Source organism: Limanda limanda, chromosome 4, assembly GCF_963576545.1.
Source record: "Limanda limanda chromosome 4, fLimLim1.1, whole genome shotgun sequence".
In the NCBI taxonomy this organism is placed as follows: Eukaryota; Metazoa; Chordata; class Actinopteri; order Pleuronectiformes; family Pleuronectidae; genus Limanda; species Limanda limanda.
In genome coordinates, this window is record NC_083639.1 from 23,036,455 (window position 1) to 23,058,314 (window position 21,860).

The 21,860-nt window shown below is 40.0% G+C and overlaps 1 protein-coding gene across 1 annotated transcript in view; it reads right to left on the minus strand.

The window, feature by feature from the left end:
* The window catches only part of plxnb1b (plexin b1b), a 95,039-nt gene that overhangs the window by 17,556 nt on the left and 55,623 nt on the right, over positions 1–21,860 (minus strand). Inside the window, exons 5-11 of the mRNA XM_061069460.1 lie at positions 14,661–14,843; positions 12,033–12,161; positions 11,648–11,748; positions 9,461–9,593; positions 7,497–7,653; positions 4,586–4,694; positions 1,632–1,740 (exon numbers count right to left, since the gene is read on the minus strand). Coding sequence (XP_060925443.1) covers positions 1,632–1,740; positions 4,586–4,694; positions 7,497–7,653; positions 9,461–9,593; positions 11,648–11,748; positions 12,033–12,161; positions 14,661–14,843 — 921 coding nt within the window. The remainder of the gene's footprint in view (positions 1–1,631; positions 1,741–4,585; positions 4,695–7,496; positions 7,654–9,460; positions 9,594–11,647; positions 11,749–12,032; positions 12,162–14,660; positions 14,844–21,860) is intronic.

Genomic DNA, 21,860 nt, shown 5'->3' on the forward strand with positions numbered 1-21,860 from the left:
ACACACACAAAAAAAAGGAAATAACCAATAACTGAATTTAAATATGATGTTACACACATGAGCTGCTGTTATTGACACATGCAGATCAATGATGCTTGTTTCAAATAATGCAGGCTTGTATTGACGAATGAAGCACAACTAAACATCATGAGGATTAATGAATGTATGACTGGAAAACTGACCATTCATATTCATGCATACTCCTGTTGAGTTCTGATGAATCTTCGGGTTCAGACCAACACATTTAAGATTTGTTACCTCTTTTGTTGTATAACATTAAGTACAGTGACTGTACCGTGCAGCAGCTGAACTGAGAGTGTGCTAAAAAATAAAACTGATGTTTTACTCCTTTCATATTCTCTCTGCCTCCTTCAGTAAGATTTTGACCACAAGCAGCACTATGGAGCAAAGTTTGTAACATTTTGTTTGTATCTAATGCATCAGAGTAAGTGCACGTACCCATGTGCGATGCAATAATTATTTTTGTAAGTGTTTCGTGCCACTTCACCAACTTAGAGCTGGTGGACGTGTCATGCCGAGAATACATAACAAAATTAAGGAAAAAACAAAAAATGCTAACTAGCAAATATTATTGCAAATTATGTAAGTCATAAAGGCTATGTGTTTTTTGTTTTACAAAGAGGAAAAGGGATGTACCTGTAAATGGAAGGAATACACACAATGTGATATGGTCAGAAAAACTGACCACTGAAAATGTGGCTCAATTAATTTATAGTCAGATTTACCTTTAGCCTCAGCGTACCCTTAAGTTTGCTCTGTATTGTTGATCACAAAGCCAAAACACTTGGCACATTACTGTGCCTGTTATTTCATTGATGTCAACCTCACTGTTGACTGTTGAACTAATGCTGACACCACTAAAATCGTGAAGCATCAACTGGAAGTGCAAGACATGGCCATGTTTATTAACTTTTGACAGTGTGTAAGGTGTAATTACAGCTTGGAGCAATGGAAAAGTCAGGAGCAGCCAAAACCAGTTCTAACATGAAGACAACATGTTGCTGTTGTGCAACAAACTACTTGTGCCATGTAGGATAGGCTGCAACACACACAGGTACAACACTTTGTTGTATTTCTGACAAGGTAGCAGCTGAAGTTGCCAAATCCAAACCAGCAATTGAGACTTACACATTGCAGTCAGTGTTGATCCATTCATTACAATCCACCAAATCTGTAACCAAAGCTCTCTTGAAATCTCCGTCGGTACCTCATACACGTATGGCACCGCTTTTTCATACAGAGATCTTGTTATCTCCCCCTCCCCCCAAGCCCCAGTTAAGCATCTGTTGCGTGTTAGAAACGTCATCAACACACCCACTTACTTGCGGTGAATCCTGTGGAGGATTTCCTGTGTTCTCACATCAGCTCATTATTATTAACAAAGTTTATCCTAGGGGGCTGGTCGGAGAAGCTCCAGAGAAAGCAAGGAGCCTCTCACTCATTCAACAAATTTGTTTTCTCCGGAGAATATCCCAACCTTATCCATAGTTTGGTACATTTCTGTAAGCAGCTTGAGAGTTGTGAACACTCAACGATAAACCATGTAAATCTTTGTATTTGAAACTTCAGTGTGTGCCACTTTTTTGCGGCTGTAAAAGGCGGTGACTTACGTGTTGGTTGTAGATGATCACCCCCTGCTCACAGGTGGGCTTGTGGGTACACAAGTGCTGGTGAACGCACCAGTTACAGCCCCACTGGCTCAGAACACAACCGCGACAACTGCAGATAAATAAGAGAACATAAGGTTAAGGGAAAATAAATAATAGTCTTGTAGCGAGACAGATGAAGAAAATTAAGCTAGTTTAGGGTCTATGAGTAGAAAAGTGCATAGGTCTAATAAGAGGTATGGACTTTTATCTAGAAGTGAGAGACGGGACAAGAGAGAGGGATAGATATGTAGAGTTAGATTGGTATAGACAAAGAGAGGCGAGACCACAAAAAATAATCCAATTGCTGCAAATCTGCTGCCAATCAGTGGTAAGAAAGGTCAGTGGTCTAAATGAATCGAGCCTCAGACTCTTATTAGAAGAGATGGGAAGGAGAGAGAGAGTCTGATAAGTTGACCATGTGTGGAAACGCGCTGAAGGAGACCAGGACGAAAACGAAGCACAATGATGTACGAAGTTTTCCTCCAATTCTTAGAGGGGTCATTGTTATTTATCATCTTTAATTTCTTAAAACAAACAAAGTTTTTCTCCATTTATCTATAAAGTCTCTTTTATTGGATATATCCCCTGAACTGACATCAACACTGCAGGACAGAGTTCTTGTTGACTGTCTCACAGTAGGAAACAGTACCACTTTTAGTTAAATCCTGTGGTACATCAACTTAAACTAATTCCATCATTGGTTGGTGTAGCTTCACAGCAGAAGACCGCACAAGTCTAGTAGATATCTATAAAAGTTATTGCTCAGCGTGATTTTAGTTCAGCTACGTTCAGTTTGGGCGGCTGTGGCTGAGGGGTAGAGCGGTCGTCCTCCAACCTGAAGGTCGGCAGTTTTATCCCCAGTCTGACCCATCTCCAATTCCGAAGTGTCCTTGGGCAAGATGCTGAACCCTCGAATTTCCCCTCATAGAACAACAAAGTGCTGCTAATAGATGCACTGTGTGAATGGAAAAATGTGCTGTAAAGAGCTTTGAGTGTCTTCAAGACTAGAAAAGCGCTATATAAATACAAAACATTTACATACACACATGGACAAAATTGTTGGTACCCTTCTGTTAAAGAAAGGTAGGTAGGTACCGTGTTCTTTTCTTTGAATGCTTCATATTTGCGTCTGACCGTCTGTGAACATAGAGCTGATGTGACTTGCAAAAAAAAGCTCCAGTTTTGTCTCATCTGTCCAAAGGACATTCTCCCAGAAGCTTTGTGGCTTGTCAATATGCATTTTGGCAAATTCCAGTCTCGTATTTTATAATTTGCTTTGAACAGTGGTGTCCTCCTAGGTCGTCTTCCATGAAGTCCACTTTGGCTCAAACAGCGACGGATGGTGCGATCTGACACTGATGGACCTTGACATTGGAGTTCACCTCTAATTTCTTTGGAAGTTGTTCTGGGCTCTTTGGTTCCCATTCGTATCATCCGTCTCTTCATTTTGTCATCAATTTCCCTCATGCGGCCACGTCCAGGGAGGTTGGCTACAGTGTATAACTGTTGTCACATGAACATCAAGCTGCTTGGAGATGGTCTTTTAGCCTTTACCTTTAACATGCTTGTCTATAATTTTCTTTCTAATCTCCTGAGACAAGTCTCTCCTTAGCTTTTTGTGGTTCAGTGTGGTACACACCATGATACCAAACAGCACAGTGACTACTTTTCACCCTTTAAATAGGCAGACTGACTGATAACAAGTTTGAAGACACCTGCGATGCTAATCAGAGGACACACCTTAGTTTAACATGACCCTATGGTCAAATAATTTCAATCTTTTCTAGGGGAACCATCACTTTTGTCCAGGCCATTTTCATTAGTTTTTAAAAAATAAATGATTCTGTTGAACCACAATTCAAAAGCAATGTCTGATTTTCATAAGTTAATTTTCAGTACATTTTTATTTATTATTACTTTTGTCAAGTTATTTCAGTTACCATTGTGGGTTTTTCTTTCTTTAACGGAAGGGTACCAACAATTCCGCAACGTGTGTATCTAAATGTAAACGAGTCTCCAGACTTAGATAATACTGTGGTTGGAAAATAAAAACATAAGTTAGTCTGAAACTAATCTGAAGGTACTGGGTATGTAGAGGAGAAGGGAAAAGTATAAGGCATTACATTTCTTTTTTATACAGCCCATTTATTATTTTTATCTAAAATATTATTTATAGATATAGATTAATTAAGAAATATATTTGACTTATCTGATAAAATTTGACAACATAATATAGCTTAGGGTATCCATATTTACTATGGTAAAAACAGAAAATCTAAAAGATAATATATTAAAACAGTCTTCAGATTAAAAACAGTCAAATAGAGAGAGAACCCTTGTGCAATGGTGACTAATAATGAATAATAATAGTAAGCCTACAAAAGTATTAGATCAAGGATCATTAGTTTTTCTAGTATTTATTAGTGCTTCACTAGTGGTATTAATTACTAAACCTTAAACTTGTTCATTTTAACAACAATTCTTAAAATGACCTTTAAGGTATGACAGAAATGAGGTCAGATGTGATAATATTCAGCTCACTTTATTATCCTGACCAAGGCCTGTAAATTAACTGAGAGGTCGAAAAGAGAGTTGTTTTGGCCTTATACACAGAGAGTTCAGAGGCTCAGAGCTAAAGCTAAGATATACAGACCAGAAACCATATAGCTTAAGAGAGTATTACGAATATTTGTCGTACTTGGAGTAATATTTGGAGTATTTGGAGTACATAAAAGGAAAGCAGGAAGGAGAAATGGAAGAGCAGACATCAGACAGGTGAAGGACAAGCTGATGCTGAGACAAAAGAATGACCAAGATACAAATTGGGAGAGGAGGCTGCTCCAGACAAAAATGAGGAGAGCAGGTCAGGGGACGACAAGGAGAGCAGTACTAATAAATCCTTGGAGGTAACTCACGGCATGCTGCCAGACAGCCGCTTCACAGCCATGCAGTCATAGAAGATGAAATCCCGTGATGTGACCGTGACGTTGCCAAAACGAAGAGACAACGTGACTGTGACAAAGTCTGAAAAGAACAAAACACAGACAGAAAGACAGCGTGAGGAAGAGCTGAAAACAACACAGCACAGAGCTGAGAAGGCAGCGCTCTGAAAATATTTGGTCAGGATTATCATCTCTGATTAAGAAAGTCTGGGATCAGTACGATGTTCCTCAAAACATGGCGAGGGAACTTAGGAGAACGTTTGTTTCAGGAAGCCAAAACATGGAGGCCTAATAAAACCCATGTGTACCCTCCGGCCTCAGCCAAGGAGAGAGCAGACGTAAACACAGTGAGACATCCCTCCTTTAAACAAGTGTAAGCTGCATGACGTTTCACTGCACACACGAATTTCAGTTTAATTTGGTCAACATTTCTAGCATATATGCTCTCACTGTACACCCCAAAATAACTTGCTGAGATTAGAGAACATGGTGACACCGCAGACACACGAGCATTCAGAGGATCAGACAGGGTTTAACAAGTCAGCACTTTATCCAGATTATCTGAATCTCTTTATTTGGATTTAACAATGAAGTGGGCAGACCTGAAATGTTGGTAATAATCCCTTATAGTAAAAGAAGAGTGGCCAGCGCTGTATGATAAGGTTGAGGCAGGAAGTGGATCAATAAAGAGATGGATAGTCAACGACAACTAAATGTTTTCTCTTCTCAATAAGTTTGTCCAAAGTGCTGCCATCTAGTCTCATTGGCTCTGTTCAGACCTGGTATTAAGATCTGTCTTGAGAAATCTGACCACCGTTCACACATGGGATAAAAATGTGTCCTAAATGTGTATCCTGTGACCACTTGATCAGATCTCACTTGCCCTCTCTATATGCACATAATCAAGTATGTCATTTGTGTTTGTGAAGACCAAATGATGTTGCTTTCACCCAGTCAGAGTTTACAGATGTGTCTGATGACGATGTTGGTGTGTGTGAGAGAAAAGTTTCCAACATCTTGGAAGGATATGGTACCTTGTTAGGCCCTATGAGACAAATTGTGAGTTGTGAATATGGGTTTTACAAATACAAAAAATTTAATTGTAGAGGGTGAGATATGTCCACTGAGTAAGTGAACCTTCATATGTGGACCAGGACACATTTACGTTCACAGATTTAAAAGAATGTGTCCTAGACCACCTCCCTATGTGGTCTGAGTGATCAGATCTCTGGACGGATTTGGGTGCGCTCAGACCTGAACTTGGCGCTGACCATTTGCGATCGGATACCAGGTCTGAATGGGGTCACTATCATGTTTCTCTGATCTCAGCCAGTAACCTTGTGTGTACAATGTTATTATTAGAAATATAAATAATATCCAAAACTATAAAAAACATTCAATTGTATGAAAGTGTATTTTTATTCAAAATAATCATGCAGAAAGTACAACAGATCATATAGATGACCCGGTGCTCCTTCTGCAACTGAACATATTTATAATTGATGCCAAACCCATGAAAACATCTGGACATATTATAATATTATAACATTGACCACATCAACAAAACAGAGAAGTTGTGGTTTGCAAAATCATCTCCGTGGGTTCATGATGACACGTGACAGTACAGGCAACTTCCTTCTCATTCATTCATTCAGTTAATTTTACTTTGTTGATTCCATGCAATAAATATTATAGATTAGTAAATGAATAGAGAACAATTGACCAAAAAGGTTTAATTGAAACTCAGATTTGTATTTGTATTTCAAATTTTTTTTAGTTCCACACCTCTTTTTTATATTTGTCTTCACCATTGTTTTCATAAAGGTACCTTTTCTCCTGAGTTCGTATGGGTACTCTCTCGGAGTAACTTATGATATTGTATATTATTTTGTGCAGTATTTGACTATTGTCTTCTAATGCAAAAAAAAATGTCTTCACTGCTCAATTATTATTTTTTAATTCAACACTTCTAAGCAGGAGAGGATACCGTAGCCTGAATATATTTTGAACTTGATCCAAAATCTTTGCCTAACAGTCAGAAGTCAGGTGAGAATGTGATCTTAAATTTTAAAGCATCAGTTGGTCTTACAGACCCTGAGCTGCCCCTTTTATTAAGAGAGTGCAGGCACTAACCCTGTTTAAGTAAAAGTAAGCTACCACCCGATCCTTTAATGCAGCCTGTGTGTCCATATCTCAGTAAATCCCCAGGCCTTTTCTGCCTGAGCCCAGCACCCTGAGAACTACAACAAGCTGCAAGTTTAAGGAATGCAGGCATGGGAACCAGCATGTGTTTATGTGTGTGTGAGAGAGAGAGAGGAACCGAGAGAGGAACCGAGAGAAACACGACTCATTTGAATGTTTCTGTGAGTTTGACCTCTATAGACAATTCAATTTTTTTTTATTTTATCACTGTCCCTGACTTACTTCAACAAACAAGCTTCTCTCAGCATGTTGAACAATCAACCCACAGACAAACCAAAGCGCATATCACATCATTGCATCTCTAGATGAAACAGATTTATGGAAAAATTTATGCTTTACCCTTTAACCTATGACCCGTCACGGCGAGTGTCAGCTGGGACTGGCTGCAGCAAACCCCCACCTCCCTGATCCTCAAAGGATAAGCAGTATAGCTAATGGATGGATGCTTTAAAATACAGATTACTCCCTGCTGTGTAAACTGGATTAGAAAATGATTGGTTTAGCCTAGATCCCTGGACAGAGGGATTGGAGTGTATACATGTAAGGTATGTCTGCCTGCCCCCCCACACACACCCCCCCACATACCCCCACAAATCTCATTGCAGAACACTGCCAAACCTTGAAATTACAAAGGTGAAAAGTTCAAGCCAGAAATTAAACCGTGGAGTTAAAGCATGCTCACCCTGTCCCGAAGGCACCTTTGGTACTCTGCTGGTGTCGGGCGATTGGCAGGTGACTCCGGTCTTGGTGACAGTAGCAGGACTTTTGCTGTCCTGGAAGAGGCAGGTGTAGGACTCATCCTTCTCCAACACTGGCAGACCTGGGACTGACAGAGATACCTGAGGGAAAATGAAACAGGGACACTGATTCAGACTGCAGGTAAATCACTTCAGACAGACAAATCCATACAAACTTCATGTTTCACAAGTGAGACACCACATCTATATTACATTTGTAGATGCTAAAACTCATGGTGGTGACAGTCCACATCCAGTTGCAAAATGATGAAGAATTAGATAATAACGCCTCCAGAGTTAGTGGACAGAGAAAGCAGCATTAGTGAGTCTACACATGTGCTGCGGCAGAGGACAGTGAAGTTCAAAATGACAGTAAGTTATTCAACTGTCTGACACATAAATCTCCCCTGCTTCTCGTCAAGACTAGATTTCCTGGATTTCCCTGCTGCGGGAACATGAATGACAAATTCCTGGAGTTATGATGCACCATCTTGTTCTGAGTTTGGACTGTTTCTGTGCTGCATTTTCTGAAGATGATGTTTCAGTTTCTGTGGTGTTTTCTGGATTATTTGGACAGGCGGGAACTCGGGTTCCAAACTTCTTCTAGTTCAGTTATTGAGGTCACTGTGCTGCATGGAACAGACAAAGCTTAAAAAACAGGTGTAGACCCTCGCCGTGATCTATATCTAACCACATGTTATTAAACAAAGGTCTACAATGAATTCCTTGGATGTCATGACTTGGGTTTAGTCATGAGATACAGTATAACTGATAGGACCTTCCACTCATTGAGCACTTTTTTAGGACACCACACATTCATGTAATTCATTCCACAAGAAATGGAAACTTTCCTCTGAGATTCTGCTCCATGTTGCCAAACTGCATCACATAATCTCAGTAGATTTATCACATGCACATTAATGTTCTACCACATTACAAAGATGTGAAAACTGGATATCTGGTGACTAAGGAGGACACTGAACTCACTGTCACGTTTATTAAACCAGTTTAAGGCTTGTACTTTTTGAACATGGAACACTACCCTGCAGGAAGTAGCCATTAGAAGATTGCCAACTGTGACCATAATGAGATAAATACTTAAATTCAGGTTCATAAGACCAGGAAGATATTTTCAGTCTTTAACCATTCAGTGTTGGAGAGGCTGTGTCACTGCAGCTTCACATTTCTGTACTTGGCTGAGAGGAGTGGAACCTGACGTGGTCTCTGCTGTTGTAGTTTGTCTGAGGTAATGCTCAATATGTTTCGGCTCACCACAGTTGTAAAGAGTGGAATGCCGTAGCCCTTCTGTAAGAGAGGAGGAAGCTGTCAGGGGCTATGACATCATCCATGATATTTATATATTGGCTAAACCCATGAAGAAACCCACCCAACACTTAGCTAGTTAAGCTACTTTCATCTCACCAATAGCCCCAGGGAAACCTTAGCGTGATCCAACCTGATCTACATTACTTCCTCAGTTTATTTACTTTTACTTTTCTGTTCTTATATCGTCCTCTCTTCTGATGAACCAGTGATTGATCTTCTCTCAATTCCCTGTCTCTTTAAAAAACACACATAACCTACGCACAAACAGTACCACAAACCAGCACGCAGTAAACCTCAACAAAGCTCATCTGATAAGGGATTGTGGGATGAGATCTGTTTGGTATTTTGGTATGTGGGAGCACGCACAGGCAGAATATGATCATGGACATACTGTACCATCAGTGCAAGGATCTGTCTGTGCTTGAAGGATAAGTTTATCTTAATCTTGAGTCAACAGAAACCAAAAAACAAATGCTTCTGTAAACACATAAACAAAGATCCTCATGCTCCCCCATATACGTTGTTAGGATGTGGACCGATCATGTGCACGGAACATCAATAGTTTATGTATTACAGTCTTTACCGTTCTGCTCTCCTCGCTGCTGACGTTGGAGGGGATGAGGTCCTGGACGGTCAGACACTGCTGCTCCATGTCGAAGCTCCACAGCCACTGACCTGCCTGGTTCCCACGAGTGCACTCAGACTGCAACACACACCTGCAATGAAAACACAGCCCAGGCTGCAATGTTACATCACACAAGTAGTCACGCTTTCAAACTCTATGTCTCTCACTCAATAAAGAAATTGTTATCAAATTAAACCATGAAAAGCCATCTTCTGTGTATAATGCAAATCCATTAATCATACTAGGACTGTAAAACTACACACCAGCTCCTTCCTGGATTGTAAACATGTTTTTATGACTTGTTAAAAAGTCTAGTTGCCACTTCAGCTGGACTAGACATAATACCATAACTAACCTAAGGAATGTGTGAAACTAATAAAAAGTTTGTGGACTAGGAAAGACAAACTGATTCAAAAAATGAAAATAAATCTAAGAGGAAGGTTGTTATGAGGCCAAAAAGGAGTAAACAGTGAAAGAAAGGAGTGAGAGAGGGAATGATCTAGGTGAGAGGGAGGTTGGAAACCAGGTGCTTAGGCAGCGCAAAGAGGAAGCACAGATGTTGAGTGGCAGACTGTGACAGAGACGTGATGTGGTAGATTTCTTTCATCAGGCTGAAACATGATTTCCCTTGAGCAAACTGGAGTTCTGAACAACATCAGTGTCTCATGATACTCAACTGCAAGCTGGCACCGAAACTTATTTCTTTCTCAACTAGACCTGAGTAAATATAAGAGAAACAATACTTTCACATCAGTAGTAAATAATACTACTCCACCAAACCAGCACCCTGGAATATTTGCATATTTGCACCAACACCATAATAAGCATATTTTAATATTTGCACTACTGCACAAATTGAACATTCATTCATCTGTAAAGATATATATTTAGATGCATATATTTTATTTTCTATTTTAAATTTTTTATATTCTATTTCATTGTTATTCTATTTTATTCTTTTTTATTCTATTTTATACTATTTCTATTTAATTTTTTTTGGGTTGAAATTACAGAGCATTGCTTAAAGAGAGAATGTGACCAAAGCATTTCATTGACAGTGACTACTTAATGTTATCTCTGTTCATTTGACAATAAAGATGTTGAATCTTGAATATGGTTAATGCTATGATAATAATCATTTATATACTATAATATTTTATTTTGAATCTGTAAGTTATTACAAAAGAAATTACAGAATTACATGCAGTCAATGCTGCCTAGAAATGTTATAATGTAAGATGAGGTGCATTATTTTTCACGTAACTATTTTCTGGAATAAAAATGAAACACTCTCCCTCTTGGAAAACATAATTCATAAAGAGGGCTTTTGATGCTGGAGCCGTGCTTGGTCTAATGAGTAGCTTACAGGGGCTTATGTTAGCCAACATTTGTGTGAACCCTAGACATGTTAGAAAAGATGGACGATAAGTATTCACTTCCTCCTACTATTCAGAAATGAAGCGTAGTAGTGCTCAGTCTACAGACTGTACATTGCATCTGTTACTGAGAGCGAGACCATGTAACTTCTTAAAGCTAAAAAAAAACAAAATTCTTCTTACAAATGAAAAGTCAAAGTGATGAGCAGCTTTACAACTTTATAGCAACTACAACCAGGACATTGTGATGGCTAAAGTCGCAAGACTCTCTAATTGGGTATGAAGAGTTCAATAATACCGAGAGGCGAGCGCCAATCAGGGGATTTTCTCAGTGACTTGCAAAACTCTTTGGTCACTGGCAAATTGTATTGTATGATCTCCACTCAAGAAAATTCGATATTGATGTGTTACTGAAATCACTGAGTCATTTCCCTGAATCATCTGTACTTGTTTAACTGTATTACTACGTTTTAGTATAAGGCATCAAATTACCATGTCATTGTTAACAATGCACATAAATAATATTCTAATCTGGTTACTATCTTCAGTATCTCTTTATGTGATCAAGGATCTAAGGTTACATATGAGATTTGGTGAGAGTTTCAGATTTTATTTTGACAACTGTGACAATTGTATCGTGGCACTTATGAAATCTGTCACAAATCATTTAGTTGATATGATGAATTGTATTGCACACTGCCAGTAATCTATTTATTTAGCTAGAAGAGGACATATCCAGGGCGGGGTTGAGGGCTGGCGTTTAACTCACCTTCCCTCCAGGACACACCAGCCACAGTAGGGGTCGTGGGCCAGCAGGCAGGAGTAGCAGTCTGGGTGCTGCTGGCATTCAGCCACTGGCCTCTTCTGCAGCTGGAACCAGGACAACACAATCATGTTCAGTCGTGCAGGACATCTACACTAAGCTCCCAAAAATCTGATTACAAAGAATAGGTGGCCCACTTTTGTCAGCAGAACAATGCAAATTGAAAATATGGTCATTAGAATAATTGCAACTACAGATGGCCTTGGTGAAAGAGGAGAATTGGGGCAGGCAGTCTTCATTATTTCTCTATAGCTTTATTACCACAGAGCGATACAAATCAAAAAAATGTGAGTCCATTTGCTGTATGTTGTATATCTGTGTGTGGAAGTACCATGTTATGGGTCATGATGAAGAGATGTTCCTCTTTCTGGTCAAGGATGAGGTCCGAGCTGATGGCTGCATTCGGCTGAATGGTGATGACAGAGTACTCCTCCACTTCGCCGTTTGGCCCCAGGAACACCTGAGGAAATGCACACAAATCAATGTCATTATCAATTGACAAGAAAATAAATACAAACTGTACGACAACTGAAAATGTGAATTGCTTTTAAAAGTCCTATTTAACATTTTTATAACATCACTATGGCATGGCAAAGTATGTATCCCTGCTGGCAATCATACGAATTTAAATTGACAATGCTATATAACATTATATGAAAGTAACATATTTAAGTAGGCCTTGAATTGTGATTGTTCTGTCACTTATTACCAGTGTCAAGAGTGATGTTGATTTAAGATGAAGAGATTACTTATACTGTAAAGAATCTAGACTCCTTTGTGGTTGTTTGCCTCCACCAACCAGTCAAGTAGCAGGAAGTGTGGTCACAATCTTCCCTTCTGTTCCCAAGTTAGAGCATTAAACCCAAGGTAATGCTGCTTCTCTTTGAACCCACAGAACCCTGAAGCCACCACTGCAGCACAAAGAGTTGTTCACCCGATTATCCAAGCTCAACTCAGTAAGTAGAACCCAGAACTGAAGTAATCGACAAAGTAACTTGCGTGGATTAGTCCCAGTCGCTGCTGCTACAGAGCTCTGGTCGCCTGTTTATTCAAAACTGATTAATATTTAATGTATTGTGTTTCAGAATCACACCAAACTTAACACTGCACTTATATAACTGATACGATTTAGGTTCTTATGATATGCTAACCAGTGTCAGACAGACAGAGATTTCTGAAATAAGTAGGTAGTTTTTCAGATTTAGTCCCATTTAATATTTTCAAACCTGCATGGTTTAAATGTGTGATTAAATCCTGAAGCATTGCTGAATATCTCGATTAAAATAAAGAAATCATTCAAGCCAATAAAAGAGCTATTATCGAATCTACTGATTTCATCAGGTATCTAACATCTCCAGGAGCATTATTTTCAGGAGAAAGCTAAACACAGAGACCACGCAGCAGAGATGGCACAAGTGGCTACATGAAATTCTTCATTTCAAACAGGAATGGAAGAGGAAACACAGCAGGAGCTTCATATGTTAGTGTGGACGACAATTATTTCTAAACTAATGTTGAAAAATACACTTGTAACACATTTGTAAAGTAAAAAATACAAGATGCCAAATGAGTAGTGCATAATTGACCAATGCACCAGCATGCTCATTTTAGGTGCTTTCGACAGGGGTCAGCCATTGGCACTCTGACTGGTCTGCAGTTACACAGCCTCATACACAGCAAGCTGCTATACACTGTGTTCTTACAGCATCTTTCTATCATGGGCAGCATGCAGGTTTCCAACAGGTTGTGCTGTCTCTTCTCTGGGATTGGACCATAAAGCCCTTCCTTTTTTCCCACAAGAATCTATGAGCCTTGGTCGCCCAAGGTCACTGTTGCTGGTTCACTGGTCGTCCCTCCTTGAACACTTTTAGAGGGTACTAACCACTGGATACCGGGAACACACCAAAAGCCTTCTGCTTTGGAAATGCTCTGACCAAGTCGTCAAGCCACTGCAGTTTACGTCGCTACTGATCCTCATGCTTGCCCCGTTTCCTGCTTCCTGCTTTCAGCTGATTAACTTCAAGAACTGACTGTAAGACTAAAATGATAAACTTACTGAGAAGGTTGATAATCATGTAGAGTAAAAATGTATTGATATTAATTTACTACTTATCTGCACCACCTATATCCTTACAAACATACACAAATGCTCATCTGAAATGTTTAGGGTTATGCTTATTGTCTTCTTTACATCTTCTTCATTATCCTCTCTTTCTTCTGTCACTCTGACCCTGAACCCACAAGATACTGCCTTAATTAGCCCCTCTGTCACTCAACCAGGACCCCTATGTTAAACCACAACGCCTTTGAAATAAAAATGACGGTCTGGTGAACAGGTCGCTGCAGTCAGGCTCACAAGATTTTAGGTTCAAAAAGTTAACTTTTTAATGACTATGAAGTCTATTAACAATGCAATTTAAGAGCTATTTGAGCTCCCTTTTAAGAATGGTCAGAATTCCAGCGCTGTCTTGGAGTCGCTCTGGAGGTACAATTGTTAATGCATTTACTTATAAAAGTTCTACTCAGACAGTACAAGTTACACACTGATGTTTTTGACAATTCATCTTTGCATAATTTACTGGATTAACCCTAACCTGATTAAATTAGTACAAAGTCTGCACAAAATCTTGCATCCTTTTAACAATAACATAAAAACTCAACAAGCAGCAGGACTCGGCTCCGAGCTAAGAGATTATTGCTGTAGAACTGAATTATATCTGCCTCTAAGCAGCGAGACTATTTTAAACTTTTGGCAAGAGAATGTATGGAGCCCGGCATCTGGCAGTTAACAGAAAAAGCAACTGAACTGGATGTCTGCAGGATCAACTGCCATGCATGTGAAGCAAGGTGTACTGCAAAGTATGAAAAATACTCAATATACTATATGTTACATAAATCAAGCGTTAATGACAATTCCTCTTCGTCTTTGCAAGCATTTAAATCTCTGACACTGTGTTACCTTGTGTAGGTTCCCTTTGGAGTCTCCCAAGAAGGCGATGGTATGTCCCGCCCTCACGCTGACTGACACAGCAGTGAGACGGGCAGACGGACTGTCCAATATGGTTTCGGCCTCCACAGGGATTCGACTGGCCATTGGGCTAGGGGTGTGGTCAGATCCGCAGGGGTAGGCATCCAGCGTGTTCTAATGGTTGGGGCACATGAGGAAAAAAAATCAGTGACTGTAACATGGGTTTCAAGTGATTAGTCATTAGTTACTGAACAAGTCAAGTTACTTAAATAACAGCAGATTGTGTAATCCCAGCAGGATTTATTGTGGAGGGGCTGGGGGTTGGGAACAAACTTCTACGCTCTGTGCTTTAAAGCTTATAGACATTTTGTTTTTGTTTCCACGGTTTTGCAAAGGGGAGGGCTTTTGGTTTTTTCTTTGAGGCATATTATTTTTTCCACAAAGAGGTTTGATATCAGGGTCATTACTTCATCATTCGTTATCTTAACAATAGGAAGTAGAGTCAATGAACTTGCGGGATCATTTCCTTCCTATTAAAACATTTATAAAGCTGATTTTGAACCCTTTGTTTTTATCTAGCATGTGGTTTTCTTCCTGCCTTTATTAGTGCATTGCAGCATTTCTTGTGTTACCATCACCGGTAGCAGAGTCCTGCATCGGGTCAGGTCCCCGACAGGTAACCCCCAAAAAGTTGAGAAACGGAGAACTTATATTTATATAAATTCATGGTACAGGCATGGGTAAATGAAATAAATATGGACAGGCAGCATGTGAAAACTAATGTGTTTTTTCCTGGAGAAATCTGAAATGACAATAAATACTGCAGATTCACCTGCAAGGATTTATTTTATTGTGATAGTCTATGACACCACCTTTGACCATTTTAACTCCACATACATAACTGTCTCTACCCAAAGTTAACTAGCTAGAACATACAAATACACCACACACAGACAAAAATAGCGATGTTGAATACGTCCTTAGTGGCATTGCTTGTTCTTATTTTGATAACCACTAGCACATTGTCACAGAGAAAACTCACTGAAAGCTACAGGAGCTCAGGTGCTGTGAGAGTTCAGATACTTCTCTAAGAACATCCCTCAACCACCATAACAGAGGGCATGGGGGCATTAACCAATTTGATATGAGTGACTGTGTATGTACCATGTGTGTTTAAACAGTTGACAGGTCGGATCACGAGAACCTTTAATAGAAAGTGCTGAGGCACATACAATATAACTGGATAAGAGACCAAATACTTTTTTCTGATCTCACCACAGCTCTAAACTAACTTGCCTGTAATAACATAGTTAAACAGTGTCCTAACAGCTATATATAGTCAGCATTGATTAAGCTTTGTGGAGCGACAGAGAGTTTAGACAGCCTGTTTTGTCCACATCACGAGAACCTAACCATTAGAGGAAAACGAGCAGGGATGACTGCATGCTAAGAATAGCCTCAAATACAGTATGCACACTAAAATAGCAATGAAGTCAAGACGTCCAGTGTAGGAACATGGTTCGGACGCTCAAAGACTGACTGGACCGGCTGATGGGAGTCTGTGATTACTGTAGACTGCAATCATGTGCATTTTTGTCCATAAATACCCAAGGCAGTAATAACCAGTAAAATAACCAGCAAAGATAGCTAAAGTTGCATTTCGGACACTGTTGTTTGGTAGGAATCCGGAATCCTGAATCCTGGTCACTAACCATGGATTAGACCTCGCGTGAGAGTCCATCCCTGGTGCAGATGGATTGTCCTAGCAAAGAATGAATAGGGAGGGAGGCTGATTTGTTTGTGTACAGGGATCCAATTGAGATTTGACATCTTAATCAGACTGTAAATCTCTTTTCAGCTCCAGATGTCTCATCATTGTTTTGCTCTGCGCCATATGGTTCACTATGATTTCCCTTTTTCAGAGTACAATCACTGCAGGTGCTGGAATCCTCTTGGAATTGTGAGGATTACATTATCATGATTAGTTCCTATTATTAGATCAAAACACGCAGGCAAATAATGCAGTGCAGCTGACCTAATGGTGGCGCTATAATAACAACAGACAATTTGGTTTTTGGTAGAGAGCTGGGAAATTAAATTAAAAATAAGTACATTTTTATTTTTCCCTGTGATGATTTTGTATCTTTCCAGCAAAGAGATCTACTATACCCCTGTTTTGAACTTTGTCCAAATCCTTTCAAAGATTTAACAGGTTTCAAATCAGATTTAATACATGAGAAGTTAGGACCAAGCCACAAAATTTACACAAAATAATTAAACATAATAATAATAAACACTAATAAACATCCTTATGAAATTATATTGTATTGATTTGGTATAGCTTGGCTCATTGCACATAAATTAGGGTTAAACTTAAAAAAAAAAAGGATTATCTGATAGACTGCATATGTTCTTTTGAAATGAATGTGGCCTCTAATGCCACAAGATGGTTTAACTTAAGATACTTTCAGACATGCTCTGAACTCTGCAGATCCTTAGTATTTTCTCAAGAGGAGGTGCATGTGTTGATGAGACTTCTAACACGTGACAGTTCAAAGTTCAAATCCAGGCGTCACCACTCTGCTCTCTCCTTTGACCTCTGCTGCTGTTCACTGGGTGTTTAAGGCATAAGATGGTAAAAGTTATAATGGTCTGTATTTACACTCTATATCACTTTTCTAGTCTTGGTGACCACTCAAGCTCTACACAGTACAGTTTAATCTTTCAACCATTCACACACATTACTACATTACATCTATGTGCAGCACTTTGTTTATTATACATCACCCATACACTGACTGTTGGCACAGCCTTCAGGGGCAATTTGGGATTTAGTATATTCAGATATTTCAACACACAGAATGTGGGAGACTGGCATCGAACTGCAGAACGTCCACTGAGTTGACTAGCCGTCAGAGGCTGCTCTAATAATTCTCCCTTTTCAAACTCATTATGATGCATGATGATTTGTGATTAAAAGGTTGTTTAACATATGTTAAAACAACGCACTTAGCTCTTAACCTTTACTTTGAGACACATATTGGTCTGTTCCTTCTTTTTCCCACCCCACGTTTTCTGCTCCACTGTGCATCTGTATCCCTTAATCTCTTCTTCCTTTCTACTTCAGAGCCTTGTCTCTGCCTGGTGTGTCTTAATCCATCCCTGTCAGGCCTTGTTAAACATTACCCTCAGCCCCACCTCACTAAGTGCGGCTAATGCAGCTGATCGATCGCTCCCTGACCAGAAATCCTATTAAATTACACCGCCCGCACTACCTTCTCCCTTTGAGCCAATCTGCTGTACATGGCTGCACAGGTTGAGGGGTCAGCGCTGCCTTATGTCCTCGTCTCAGGAGGAAGTGATAATAAAGGATGTCAAACTAGCCCACTAATGCAAATGCAATTCTTGCGTGTCATAGACACCAAGAAACATGAACACACCACATAAAATATGGATCACTAGCGTTGGTCTTGAGAGAGGGCCAATCTAATATCTAATTCAATCCCTCCTCCACAGAATTACATTTGTCTGTTACGTAAACGTAAAATTAAATTTCATCCTCTCTGATCCAGAGGTCACTTTGCTGGAAGGGGACAGACATAGACAGCTTCCAAAGTACAGAAACTGCTCTTCAGATGAAACCTTGTATTCAGCACAGTCTTTACAAAAAAAAAAGACTAATTTAAAAAAGAAAAAGACTTGGACTGTGTGTCCTTCTGTAAAGAGTTGCCCTGCCATCACTCTGTGAAGGTTATCATTCAGAGACAGAAAATATGAAATATGAGGTCACAGATGTCACTTCTGTGAGATGTTCTTGGCTTTTCAATAAAACCCTGTGGCATAAACATCCAATTACACACACCGACAAATGGGGGTGGAGCAGTGTAACTGCTGTCTATGTCTAGCTCATAATGTTCACAATTCTTCTTTGAAAGTCGGTACACTGGTTTCAAATGTTAATTCTTATTAAAACTGTGTTTGATTACTGCACTTTGAAAGACTCAGGTTAATTACTGTGCAGCACAACCAAAGTTAGCACTAGTTTAAATTTAGAATGACACTTAAGCAAACGATTTTACATCCTTCTAAAAAGGACTTGTGACTCATGAGAGTTCTGAACATCTTGAGTCTCTGTTAGTGTTAGTTATTGAGATGTAATAGTAATGAGGATTTGTTCAGTTAATTTTTTATAATATGAATGATCTCTAATACTCTACAATGACTACAGCTATGATTGTCAGTTTTTATGAAACATTTGAACTCAAATTTAAGCATAGGAAAAAGATTTTTTCAAAACTAGACAGTTGTTGTTGTCTTAGGCTGCTTTCAGACATGTACTGAACTCCAGCGATTCTCTGCATTTTGTCCAGGGGAGGTCCATGTGTGAACGCAAATGTCCAAGTGATAGGAAACCAAAATCATCAACCCATTAAGGGCTGGATTCAAATCCACACTGTATGCATACCAACAACTTCTGTGCATGCTCCCGAGTCGATGGCGGATGGTGTCCTAGAGAATCTCTTCCCAGACCTGAATCAGTGAGCTCCTGAACAGTCTCTGACTGCACTTGGCAGCGTTGGATACCCCAAAACCTAACATCCCATTGGTGCTCAAGTGGATGGATTTAGGTCTTGGGGGGCAGTCATTTGCATCAATGCCTTTGTCATCCAGAAACCGCGGAGCAGCTCTGGCCACATGAGGCCAGTCATTTTGCTGCACCAGGAGTAGCCAAGGGCCCACTGCATGAGCGTTAGGTCTCACAGTCGCTCTGAGGATTTAGTCCCCATACCTAACAGCAGACAGGGAACCATTTGCTATTTCATGGAGTTCTGTGACCCTCCTAGGATATGCTTCCCCAGACCATCACAGACCCTGCGCCAAACCGGTCATGCTGGATGATGTTACAGGCAGCATAACGTTCACCACATTGTCTGCAGAGTCTTTCACACATGTCACATGTGCTCAGTGAGAACCTGCTCTCATTTGTGAAGAGAACGGGGCGCCGGTGGCGGACCTGCCAATTCTGGTGTTCTCTGGAGAATGGCAATAGAGCTGCACGATGCTGGGCTGGGAGCACAGGTCCCACTAGAGGACGTCAGGGCCATATGCCACAAGCATGGAGTCTGTTTCTGACAATTTGATCAGAAACATGCACATCTGTAGACTGCTGGAGGTCATTTTGAAGGGCCCTGGAAGTGCTCCTCCTGTTCCTCTATACGCAAAGGAACAGATACCAGTCCTGCTGCTGGGTTGATGCCCTTCTACTGCTCTGTCCAGCTCTCAAACTAGATAAGAATCCATCAGGAAGCATTAGGAGAGAGCCATTGTCTGTGGCCACCACATGTAGAACCATTCTCTTCTGTTTTTTTTCCCCGGTTTAGCCTCTCCATTGCACCTGTTGCACCAATTTAATTTACATCAAAGCAGGTGAAACGGATTCATTATCACTTGTGCTTCTTAAATGGACACATTCATATCCCTGAAGATTAACTGACTCTACTGAGACGATTAATTGTTTTGGAGCAGTGTAATAGTCAGCAGAAAGTCTGCAGAAGTCGATTTTAGCGCACAGCAGGTGATCGCCCGCTGGATTCACAACGAGCTATGATGCTTCTAGATGCAAAAAAGTAAAAACAAACAGAAAGAAAAGAAATATCTCACAGTAAAAAAGCGCAGTCATACACATAGAAGACAGATACAAAGGTGTCAAGAGTTTGTGGTGATAAGAGCTGACACTGGTGTCTGCACCACCTCGCCTGAAAATTGCGCTGTTGTGAAAATGTCTGTTCAGAGAACCTCCCGCTAGGTTGTGCATGTGTGAAAAGCAAACTGCGGGTAAAGTCCGTCCCAATTCTCCAGACTTAATCCGCAGGTCATGTCTGTAATGGCTTTAGGGTGTTTTCTCACCTTCACCTTTTAGTCCAGTTAAATCTGGTTCAATTTGTTTCGTCAGGTACAAACACAGAAAAAGGGTTATACTAAATAAACTCTCTGGTGGTGAAAATGTGATCTAGCCTTGATGCGATGTACTGAGAAAAGTTGACCTAAACTGCTTCGGTAGCCAGGTGTTCTTTGCATTCTGGGATGCGGCAGATCAGGCAAACTGTGGCAACAGTTGCTGTTGCTCCAGGATAAATTGTAGAGCAACATATGCTATATCTATAAATGCTCTATTCAAGGTCCAAATAGCATCTTCCTGTCCTTACTTTCTTGCTCCCAGCCCTGACATATCTGACTAAAAAGCAAAACATTTTCACAGGGCTTGTAACTTTGCTCAATAGCGCATTTGGTTCACCTTGATTATTCGCTGTGTGAAAAGAAGTCAAACCAAGCAGAAAACATTTTAAGTTAACCAACTCGTGAACTGATTCAAGGCAGGGCAATAAACTTAAGCAGCTTGCATATCAAGTCTAAATATACCCTCAATTTATTGTCTGCGATAACATCAGATTTCCCCATAGTCAAAGAAATAAAAACTGTCTGTCCAGGTCTTGCGGCTGTTCAAAGATATTAGCACAACACAGAGTCAAGGGAGTTAATCATAGTGGACGACAGGAGAGGAGTTTTTTATGTTGTACTTTGAAAGTCGCACTTCCATCACTCCATTTCCATTTCAATTACTTTGATAGTCGGGTCATTTTGAGACTAGACTAAAAGTTCATAACCTCTCATTTCAGTCTGATAAAAGTGTATAGCCTGTCATGCTACTATCTGCTGCCTACGTCTGTGTACAATGACACAGCTACAAATAAACGGTGTGATACTCCAATAACAAAATGAGATCTGACTCAGGGTCTCCTTGACTGAAGATTCGAATCATCAATATTAAGGACACTGCCCTGCAAACTCTCAGATTGTGCTGGACGGATAATCCTGAATGGGTAATCCAGGGTTTTCTATAGTTATTTAATTTGTTTTAGCAGTGGAGGTGGGTGTCCCAGCCTGAAGAGAAAGACCACCTCCACTAACATTATTAAACTTTTTTAGAGCTGTATGAAATAAAGTCTTAACCTCATTAGAGCAGAACTGTGATTTTACACAACTGCCATATATTCATAGTGAGGCTATGTTTGCTCAGACCATCATCAAATACATTTATCATGAGATGGGAAAAAAATAGATGTTAAATGATTGCTGCCTTCAATGTCAAGTCTACAACAAAGTTGGATTAGGAAAAAAGGTTTGTACTAA